The sequence below is a fragment of the Dermacentor silvarum genome, chromosome 11 (genome assembly GCF_013339745.2).
Source record: "Dermacentor silvarum isolate Dsil-2018 chromosome 11, BIME_Dsil_1.4, whole genome shotgun sequence".
NCBI lineage: Eukaryota > Metazoa > Arthropoda > Arachnida > Ixodida > Ixodidae > Dermacentor > Dermacentor silvarum.
The window spans coordinates 118170331-118181589 of NC_051164.1; the positions used below are offsets into that span (position 1 = coordinate 118170331).

At 45.0% G+C, this 11259-nt stretch overlaps 1 protein-coding gene and 1 long non-coding RNA gene across 6 annotated transcripts in view; one reads left to right on the forward strand and one right to left on the reverse strand.

Annotated features, from left to right (window-relative positions):
• The window catches only part of LOC119433662 (RNA 3'-terminal phosphate cyclase-like), a 104701-nt gene extending 93703 nt beyond the window's left edge, over positions 1 to 10998 (forward strand). For all 4 annotated transcript variants that reach the window (XM_049659333.1, XM_037700912.2, XM_049659334.1 and 1 more), the window contains exons 10-11: positions 9590 to 9694; positions 10813 to 10998. In XM_049659333.1, coding sequence (XP_049515290.1) covers positions 9590 to 9694; positions 10813 to 10896 — 189 coding nt within the window. In that variant the 3' untranslated portion in view covers positions 10897 to 10998. The remainder of the gene's footprint in view (positions 1 to 9589; positions 9695 to 10812) is intronic.
• Positions 747 to 3817, reverse strand: LOC125941622 (uncharacterized). 2 transcript variants are annotated; one of them, XR_007464488.1, is made up of 3 exons: positions 3436 to 3817; positions 2252 to 2643; positions 747 to 1593 (listed from the first exon to the last, which is right to left on the reverse strand). It is a non-coding gene; the product is annotated as an uncharacterized LOC125941622 (long non-coding RNA). The 2 variants fall into 2 exon arrangements; XR_007464489.1 differs by lacking the exon at positions 747 to 1593 and adding an exon at positions 1986 to 2251 and having other exon boundaries at positions 2384 to 2643; positions 3568 to 3817.
• Positions 10999 to 11259: the final 261 nt, after the last annotated feature.

Consider the following 11259-nt stretch of genomic DNA (forward strand, 5'->3'; position numbering starts at 1 on the left):
TTTTCGATTTAGGCCATATTTATAAATATTGTCAAACATAGCACCTTTTCATAAAACGAAACTATAAAGTTCACAACTTTGTAACTCAGCGATGAAAAATTATATCACAATTCTGTAAATTGCTTCGAATTGTACATCTAAAATGTACAAAATTTATGTGTAATACACTGCTCTGCAATATACCGTTACTATGTGAGTGTGACTTTTGTGAAACCCTTGTAAACAATGTAACTATGATGAGGTTCTTTTAATGAACTGCTCGCTACTGAGGCACAGCCTCAGCGCATGAAATGACAAAGCGGTTCGTTACCATAACAAGCCATTCAATAACAAAAATACAGCGAAAAGAGAAAACGAAACTCGGAAACTAATCACAAAAACAAAAAAGGATTAAGTCTAGAAAGAAAGCATAAAAGTCACAAGGGGCCTACAGTTTCATGGTTCGCACTGGAGCTGTGGGATGGACTATAAGGTGTATATGGTGACTATAAGGATGGACTACTTTGTGTCTTAAAGATGAAAGCAATCATTCTGAGCCGACAGGCACAAGAACACGTGGCATTTTGGGCAGCGAATTCAGCTTTTCGCTGCGCATCCCTCACAGCGGCAATGCTGTGCATTTGGTGTGTGCATGTGTTCCGGCCAGTGATCGTACCTGTCATACCTAATGGCAGCGGTCGGCAGTGAGTGCGGTGTGGCCTTCTTGACAACGGGCTTAGACAATGGCTTGGCCTACAGCGCTTTTTTTGAGCGTTTCAGTTGCAAGTTATCAGGCTGTTCGCAATGTCTGTTTGGAACGCCATCATATCCATGGTGTTTCTCTGTAGGAACTTCTCAGCGCTTGCGTTCCTGAGGTACTTTAACCAGCTGTTGCACAGTGCAAGATACAAAAAATGAGAAATCACTATCACGGGCCACCGTATGCGCCAAGGCTTGCTCCGCGTATTCATCATCCGAGAGATCTGCATCGGATACGTCGCCATTTTGAATTTTTGCTAAAGCTTTGTCGACAGTCTGGTCATCGACCTTCCTTCTCTCTACCGCATGCTTAAAAATGCCTGAAAAAAAAATAAGAGGTGTTGCTTATTTTAGCCTAGGGGTGTCATGTGCCCAAGGCAGCTTGCTCGAAAAGCGGCTTTGAGGCACCCTGTCCACTAATGTGGGCACTAACTTTCGGTAGTTGCGTGCGGCACTCTTACACTTGGCACTCCAAGAAAAGATAGTATTTGACAATCACAAAACATTGCTTTTTACAAATAAATGGCTTTTAACTGTTTATAATAACGTTAATACCAAGAAAACAAATAAAAACGAGCTACGTACGGTTCGCATCGTAGAAGCTTCAGGTGTCCATTTTCCCGTGCTTTCTGATCATTATTTCGTACGCTTTCTGATCATTATTTCGTATGTCTTCAGGGCAATAGTGCCACTTGTCAATTAGAAAAATCAAAGTGCATTCGCCCACGCTTTTTCAATCACATTTTGCCATCTGTGCTTGGAACTACGTGAATGCAAAGTTGGTGTCCACATTTTGTGGACACAGCGCCTGAAGGGGATATGTGGGAGCAAACGGGGAGCATGCCAACACTGCACCTTGTGGTTTTCATGAACAGAAAATGAGACAGTGCTGCAGTCGACTTTCACTGAAAACTGTACCATGGCATTTACACTTTTCATGCTGAATTCACTGTGGTGAATACTGAACTCACACTGTGGTGAAATCACCTTGTGGTTTTCATGAACAGAAAATGAGACAGTGCTGCAGTCGACTTTCACTGAAAACTGTACCATGGCATTTACACTTTTCATGCTGAATTCACTGTGGTGAATACTGAACTCACACTGTGGTGAAATCACCTTGTGGTTTTCATGAACAGAAAATGAGACAGTGCTGCAGTCGACTTTCACTGAAAACTGTACCCTGGCATTTACACTTTTCATGCTGAATTCACTGTGGCGAATACTGAACTCACAGAGTGGTGAAATCACCTTGTGGTTTTCATGAACAGAAAATGAGACAGTGCTGCAGTCGACTTTCACTGAAAACTGTACCATGGCATTTACACTTTTCATGCTGAATTCACTGTGGTGAATACTGAACTCACACTGTGGTGGAATCACCTTGTGGTTTTCATGAACAGAAAGTCACAGTGCTGCAGTCGAGTTTCACTGAAAACTGTACCATGGCATTTACACTTTTCATGCTGAATTCACTGTGGTGAATACTGAACTCACACTGTGGTGGAATCACCTTGTGGTTTTCATGAACAGAAAGTGAGACAGTGCTGCAGTCGACTTTTACTGAAAACTGTACCATGGCATTTATACTTTTCATACTGAATTCACTGTGGTGAATACTGAACTCGCACTGTGGTGGAATCACCTTGTGGTTTTCATGAACAGAAAGTTACAGTGCTGCAGTCGACTTTCACTGAAAACTGTACCATGGCATTTATACTTTTCATACTGAACTCACTGTGGTGAATACTGAACTCGCACTGTGGTGGAATCACCTTGTGGTTTTCATGAACAGAAAGTTACAGTGCTGCAGTCAACTTTCACTGAAAACTGTACCATGGCATTTATACTTTTCATACTGAATTCACTGTGGTGAATACTGAACTCGCACTGTGGTGGAATCACCTTGTGGTTTTTATGAACAGAAAGTGAGACAGTGCTGCAGTAGACTTTCACTGAAAACTGTACCATGGCATTTATACTTTTCATACTGAATTCACTGTGGTGAATACTGAACTCGCACTGTGGTGGAATCACCTTGTGGTTTTCATGAACAGAAAATGAGACAGTGCTGCAGTCGACTTTCACTGAAAACTGTACCCTGGCATTTACACTTTTCATGCTGAATTCACTGTGGCGAATACTGAACTCACACTGTGGTGAAATCACCTTGTGGTTTTCATGAACAGAAAATGAGACAGTGCTGCAGTCGACTTTCACTGAAAACTGTACCCTGGCATTTACACTTTTCATGCTGAATTCACTGTGGCGAATACTGAACTCACACTGTGGTGAAATCACCTTGTGGTTTTCATGAACAGAAAATGAAACAGTGCTGCAGTCGACTTTCACTGAAAACTGTACCCTGGCATTTACACTTTTCATGCTGAATTCACTGTGGCGAATACTGAACTCACACTGTGGTGAAATCACCTTGTGGTTTTCATGAACAGAAAATGAGACAGTGCTGCAGTCGACTTTCACTGAAAACTGTACCATGGCATTTACACTTTTCATGCTGAATTCACTGTGGTGAATACTGAACTCACACTGTGGTGAAATCACCTTGTGGTTTTCATGAACAGAAAATGAGACAGTGCTGCAGTCGACTTTCACTGAAAACTGTACCATGGCATTTACACTTTTCATGCTGAATTCACTGTGGTGAATACTGAACTCACACTGTGGTGAAATCACCTTGTGGTTTTCATGAACAGAAAATGAGACAGTGCTGCAGTCGACTTTCACTGAAAACTGTACCATGGCATTTACACTTTTCATGCTGAATTCACTGTGGTGAATACTGAACTCACACTGTGGTGGAATCACCTTGTGGTTTTCATGAACAGAAAGTCACAGTGCTGCAGTCGAGTTTCACTGAAAACTGTACCATGGCATTTACACTTTTCATGCTGAATTCACTGTGGTGAATACTGAACTCGCACTGTGGTGGAATCACCTTGTGGTTTTTATGAACAGAAAGTTACAGTGCTGCAGTCGACTTTCACTGAAAACTGTACCATGGCATTTATACTTTTCATACTGAATTCACTGTGGTGAATACTGAACTCACACTGTGGTGGAATGCGTTCATGAGCCATTGTCGACGAGTTCACCTGGTAATGACAGGTTCAAGTCATTCCTTGGGGGATATCCTATGCCTATCGCGCCATTTTGATACTAGGAAAATTGCTGCACCAGAAGCGCCAGATTGACCGAAATTGCGCCACACTGCTTCAGGACAGCTTTGGCTCTAGCACCTGGTAACAAATGTTTGCTGGCAAGATGCAAGGTGTTGTGTGGATGTCTCGGAGGTTGTGTAGAAGTGCAGTGTAGACTGCTTATAACGTCAGTCGCCGGAGTCTCGAATATCTGCACTATAAGCGGTACCACACTATAACCAAAACAACTATTTTATTGTGATAATGGACACTCCAGGCACATTTCTGCCGTCGCTGTCACCGTGCTCTAGGTTCCGTATTTGCTTACTAAATAAATGAACAAGCACGGTGTCACGCACGCACAAGCAAACATGAACACATCTCGCTCGTTGACCGCGGAAACGAACTGTCAAAACGCTCGAGTGACGAAGCCGCGGCGAGCGAATTGACCTTCGTGCTATCATGCCTCTCGCTTCAACGCGACCTGTAAGCGGTGAAAACACGGCGCGCGGATGCTTTCCCTGTCGCAGATTCCTTTCAAGATAGGGCCAAGGCGATCGTATCGCCGAAGTGGATTGTCGCCGATTACATCCTGCTTCGGTCCACTGAAACCGTTCCGCATTGTTTGCTGGCGAAAATCCTCTCCTTCTGTTTACGCCAGTCCCAAACGCAAGTTTTGGATTCTCCAAACACCCGTGATGCGGCCTGATTTCCGTCCGTCTCCGCACACATGATCACTTTCCTTTTAAATGCGGCATCATGATGAACTCGGTACTTCATGCTGATAGAGCAGACGCAGAAAACGTGAAGACAGACGGTAGACTATTACCTAAGCACGTGTAAAGGGCACATGGAGGAAGCTACGGTAGCTAGGCTCGACGCGCGTGCGAGGCGGCCATTTTGAAATGCCGACGGCTATATGGTAACGCAGATTTAGGGTCGTACTCGATTCTAACGCGCATGCAATTTTTGGACCTGTTTTATCAGAAATAAAGTGCGCGTTCGATTTGAGTAAATACGGTATTATGGCTTGAGGGGAAGCGTTTGCCGTCTAGGTTGACTGCCGAACTTCCAGGCAGCCGCACTGTAATCGGTATTTCGTGTCCCGCAACTGCACTATAAGCGATACGCGTATACATAGAGTGCTGTGGGAAATTAACGGGAGTCTGAAAAGACCGTATTATATCTGGTCCTGCACTATAAACGGTTACGTTATATGTGGTCTATACTGTATCTCGTGTTCTTGCCGCCAGTGGGCGCCAACAGCCGCACCCAATTAGGCCCCTTGAATAAAAGTAATAGATTTGTTCTTGCTGTTCACAAGGGCTTGGAATGTAGATGTACTGTACTCTGTAATAGCTTGTAGTCATGACATATTATCGTTAGTCGCTCGCTCACTCTGTCGACCTTTGCAATACGTTTAGCTTCTAACATTCGTGCATTGTCGGTGTAGTCGGCGTCACTCATGCTTTGGCACATTCATTCACGAGTGAGCCCGTTCACTTATTGCTGATGCACATCTTGAAACTGCAGCGCGCGCACAAGAAAAGAGGACAATAAGGCAAAGGTAACAGACAGGCGCTGACTCGCATGCGAACTCAGTTTATTTTTGGAGGGAAATTACGCACATATATACCCAGTCTGACTAAAGTGAGCAGGTGCAAGAACATGCAGAATAGAAATAAAATAATGGACATTTGGAAAAAATAAATACCCATAACTTCTACGTATCTTAACAACATCAGGTGGCACTCAAAAAGGCAAATTCTTTGTCAGTTAGGGTTATAGATGGCTCACTTATGCACATATCAGCACGCTTTTTGATATGGAAGGCCTCGGTTATTTCGCGTGTTAGTTTGTTTCTATGAATAAACAAAATCATGGTATCAGAAAAGATAGGTTTACAATGACAGCTTTTGCAATGGTTGGCTATGTGTAAGTGTTTATCTTTGTTGAGTGAATTTTGATGCTCTTTTAGACGAGTATTAACACACCGGCCTGTTGGCCTATGTAAACATTACCGCAAGTTAGTGGCAATATGTGTACTACACCAACTTTGCATTTTAAGAGCTTGGAATTTTCTTTTAAGGTGCAGACATACTTATTCTTGTCAGTCTGATAAATCTTTTTGGACACCGCTTGACATATTCGTTGCAGCTTGTCAGGGGCGCTGAAAACAACGTCAGCACCAAACCTGCTGGCAACATTCTTTAGTCCGTGGGAGAAGCGTGGGGGGTCTCACACGGGCTCTTGGGACAAAGGAACGACAACACAATAATGCAAACAATCACAAGGGCATTTATTGCACCTTTCATACACTAATACATGCTAGCCGAATTACTACGCATAGAACATTCACATGGGCGCGCGACAAGTCAAGGAAGTCCGACTCACCACGACCGGATAGCGAGCGAATATGTTCGCCCCATGCTATGACACCATCACCTAGTCCTTCACGTGTACGGTCACGCGAACGGTGGCGCGTTCGAACGATCCGTGTTCGTTCATACCGGTGCCCTGCTCCTAGCCACAATCAAAAAAAGATGGCTGACTAATGGAGTAGCACACGAGGAATAAGGATTATAAACAGGGATAAGGTGCCTCAGAAAGGCTGGCCAACGTTTCGATAGGAGGACGAAGATAGGTCCTCCTATCGAAACGTTGGCCAGCCTTTCTGAGGCACCTTATCCCTGTTTATAATCCTTATTCCTCGTCTGCTCCTAGCCACACGAGACGGTCTCGCAAAGCGTGGATCGGCGCACGCGCTGGACGTCCGCATCGCTCACCGATCCCAACCCGAAGAGGAAGTGCCTTCGACCTTTTGATCCCAAGTCACCCCGCCGTTCGGTGGTGTTAGCATCGCGACACTCCCGTCATCACTCGCAATGCGCCGCAACTACTACGACTGCCGCCGACGCTTAGCCACGCGGAGAAGCCGGATTACGGGAGATGTGAGCAATGTGGGGAAAACAACATCAGGGGACGCGTGAGAGTCGCGCATCCCCACATCCCCCCAACCTTAAATCACTACACATACTCCAGCGAAACATGTCACACAGTCTATCAATGCGCGCGTTGTGAACAAAAGTTAGTACATGCGACAATGGCCGCGCCGAGGAAATGTCCACAGGTTATCCACAACATGTGAGCCGACATTGTCTCTGGGGTTCACCGCTGGTGTTCGTTGGTCACAGCACCACCTCTGCAGATTCGATGGCACGACTCCTGCCCAGGACTCTGGAAACGTCGACGCAGAAGTCAGCACGAGCAAGCGTCGCTCGCGCCGACGTGCCCTGCCGGCGAGAGCCGCTGTAGCCGTTGGTGACTGCCGGCTCTTTTCCCAGCCGCTGAGGCTAGCGAGCCGGACACAGGTGGCCGCCGAAATCGCTGCGCTGAACTGGCCACAGGCATCTGCATTGCCTGGGGTAGCTCGATTGCAGTCCGGCGCAGCAGCACTGACGATGTGCAGGTGACAGCAAACCAGGGGTGACTCCGCTCATGCTGCGTACACTCAACGCATTCGACAAACACTAAAGTAGTGCAAGCGAGAGAAATTCGGCATACGCATCGCCCACGTTGTACGATGTTCAATTTGGCTAGCAAAATTTTGGGCGGCATTTCAGATGCTAAGTTCACGTGAACAAAGCTTACTTTCTTGAGTCGGACGAGTAATTTCAATTAGTGCGAGGCGAACTAATGAGGGAAGCAATGTGCGACACCTCAACACCACGGTCCACCAGGTTGTCTCCCTCAACGTGCGACAGGCGGCTTTGTAAAGCCTTAGGCCTAATGCGTCGCTACTTTGACAACAGCCGGCATCCAAAAAAAAAAAAAAACATCACTCAAAATGGGCACAACAGGCAGCCGTGAGGAGACGTTAGCTCTGTGAGGTGGTCCTACCCCGCTCGGTGCACACAGCATTCGAGTTGATGGCGCACACCGTCCCAGACGGTGTCAGAGCGCCCGGTGTCAGGCCGCAATACCAGTCAGCCCGTAATGGCACCCGTAGCCTGCGGCCACCCGGCTCCCTGAGTCGCGACTTCCGAAGTCAAAAAGATATTGAAGAAGCTATTTACATAAGAAATTCGGACCACCCACGAGGCTTCCGCACACACTCGCTTCAGGCTTGCCAATGCTCCATGGGCGCTAGGCCACGCTCTCCCAGGATGCAGACCACGTGGCTCTCGTACCGACGAGTGTACTTCAACAAAACACTCGCGAAAAGGCTTAGCATGTTGAAAAGTTCAAACACGCTACAGCAACCGTCGTCTCGCTCAAGAAAGCACGCCGCTGACGCTAGCGCTCAAAATCCACGCTAGGAACATGCTTCGGTTCAAACAAAGGTTGTCTCGAACCGAGCAAAACTGACAAAATTATCGTCTGGTGCCACAAGAGGCCCGCGTTGGGCAGACAGATGTGGCGTCTCACACCGGCTCTTGGGACAAAGGAACGACAACACAGTAGTGCAAACAATCACAAGGGCATTTATTGCACCCTTCATACAATAATACATGCTAGCCGAATTACTACGCATAAAACATTCACATGGGCACGCGACAAGTCAAGGAAGTCCGACTCACCAAGTCAAGGAAGTCAAGTCACCAAGTCAAGTCAACGAAGTCCGAATAATGTGATCTGGGAATCCTACCGATTTTAGTCTTGTGATTTGACGTGAAAATCCCAGGTTCATCGTGTGAAAGCACAATTTGAACAAAGAGGCCCTAAGGCACGACACCGCTATTCCACTTTTGAGAATTTTGGAATGGCACTTTGCATAAAATCTAATTTCCTTGCTTTAGCCAACAGCAAATAAAATGTCTAATAATAATAACAACAACAATAATAATAATAATAATAATAATAATAATACAATGACACCAAGGATTATGACGATGTTTATTTCTTCAGTGTTTTACTCAAAGTAATTTAAGAGTGAATGAATATATACAAGACAGTGATAGAGTGTTTTTGTTAATCAGGAAAATTTCACTTCAAGCCACCTCCTGAATTGTAATGACAAAGTGAACAGAGCACTGAAGGTACACGTTGGACTGGTGTGGGGGGGTTGTTTAACTCAGCCTCAGGGAGGGGTGGGTTACAACACCTGAAACGCTGTGTCGGTGCGCCACTGAGTGGAGTACAGTGCATTGGCAAATGCCCAGTTGCATTTCCGACAGCTGATCGCACAGTAGCAAGGCAGAAGTGGGGATGGCTTAGTATTTGTGTGCTTTCACTAAGGCAATGTGCGGCGTGCTGCCATTAGCGCCCTCTCGTTCCTCTAGAGCAAACTGCTCCGCGAAAAGGGTCTATAAAACTGAACCTGTTGGCTTTAAATAAACTGGTTGTGAGTGGACGCTCATTTCTGTGCCTGTCAATTTTTTCCCTCTTCACAGTTTGCAGCCTAAACGTCGATATACTTAAATATAAATAGCATACTCTCCAAAAATTGTGTGCTATCGTTTTGGTCAGGTCCTGTAATGCTCTGGCCGAAAAGAAATGCTGTTTTTGCAGTCTTGATTGAGCAGTGCCTCTACAGGATATGGTTCATGAAATGCACCCCAACCTTGTCTACGCATACTCAATGATAAGCACCTTAGTACTAGAAAGAAGAGTCTGGAAGCCATTTAAACAGCCTGTGTAGTGTTGCGGGTTGTTTTCTTAATCTTGAAATGTTTACTTTGTTGTTGCAGATTATTGTGTTAATGGCACTCGCAAATGGAATATCGCAAGTTCTTTGTGGGCCTCTAACATTGCACACTGAAACTGCAATCTATGTTGCCCATCAATTAACAGAGGTAAGCTTGTTCAAACTTCCCTTTGTTTCCGAGCCATGCTGAAAGTAGCTGCAGAAATATGTAATGTTCTTGATACATTGGAACCTCGTTAATTTGAACTCCAAGGGGATTTCAAAATTATTAGAGTAACACTGAGTTAAAACAAAATAGAGCTTCTTTAAATGTTGCACTTGATAATGTGCGTGGTACAGTGTGCAGTATAGTTGCCAACCAATAAAGGAGGGGATGGCCTATAAGTCGAAATAAACAGTCTTAACTATCAAATTTGCCAGAAGGTAACTCTTTATTACACAAGTGGCCAGAAAACCTGGTCAATGCATTGATGCATGCATGCAAATGTATGTGACCTATTCAGCCTGTCAGCTGTATGCACCAAACCTCTATTCCCTGCAACTTAAACAAAGCTCAACAGTGCTTCATTAGTCGTATGATTACTTTGCAAGAGTCCTGATTTCCTCACATAATCACTTCCTTCTTCAACGAGGCTGGTCTTGGCTTCAGTACCAAGTAGGTGACCCCATTGGCTCGCTCTCTTCCTAGCATCGCTGCAGTAGCCACATGCAAAAGCAGCTCAAAGAAATGCACACAACACTCTTGTTTATATTTTCTATGAGCAACGCAGTCACACCTAGCTTTAATGCAACACGTCAGCAAATTTTGTTCTGTGTGAGGTCATCATGATAATGTCAATGAAGCCAGGTCCAGAATTTTAAGATTAACTGTAGCACAGAATTAAAATATGTTTTCCAACCTTCGTACTTGTTAGGCGTCAAGCTTTTACATACGAGAAGCCTGTCGTAGAGTTTCAATAGATTATAAATTATGTGTTAGTATTCTTTAACAATTTACTGCTGTTGGCAGCATAGCATGGAAACGTGGCCTCTTTAGCCATGCTTATGTGGCTGCTGGGTGATCGCAATTCTAAACTGAACTGCCCTCTCATCGCCTAGACACAGCATACGCACTGCCTCGGAGGTACATTTCCTGAGCCAATCTACATCTATAAATGTTGGCCCCAGTCGCAGCTTTTGTGCCATTGACGTGTTTCAATTGTGCTGCACTTTGGTGAGAGTGCAGGTTTCAAAGTGATGTATATGTGTTTTGTATTGTCTTGACAGGCCAAGTTTAATTCTTCCCCTCAAGAGGGCGGCATTGTACTCCTTGAGTGTGTTGGAGCTGGCTGCCATATACCAAAACCGTAGTGATGCCTGCCATTTTATGACAACTTCAACAAAGTTGGCATTGGTGTCACTTGAGGATCCTTGTGCAAGAATAATATTGGAAGTAAATCTTATTTGGCATTGACATTGTGGTGATCTCGTGGTATATGAAGTTTATGGAGCTTACAATTTAATTGGCAGCTGTTTATTTATTACAATAATGTTTTCACCACTTACAATGTTTTATAGAGGACGGGGAATATTAAAATTTGGTTACGTTTGCTTTCCTGAAATATTGCACTTTGGACCACTGATAATTACAGTAGAACCCCGCTGTTACGTTCCCGGGTGCTGCGTTTTCCCGGCTGTTACGTCGTTTTCGGCCGGTCCCGGCACAGCTCCCAT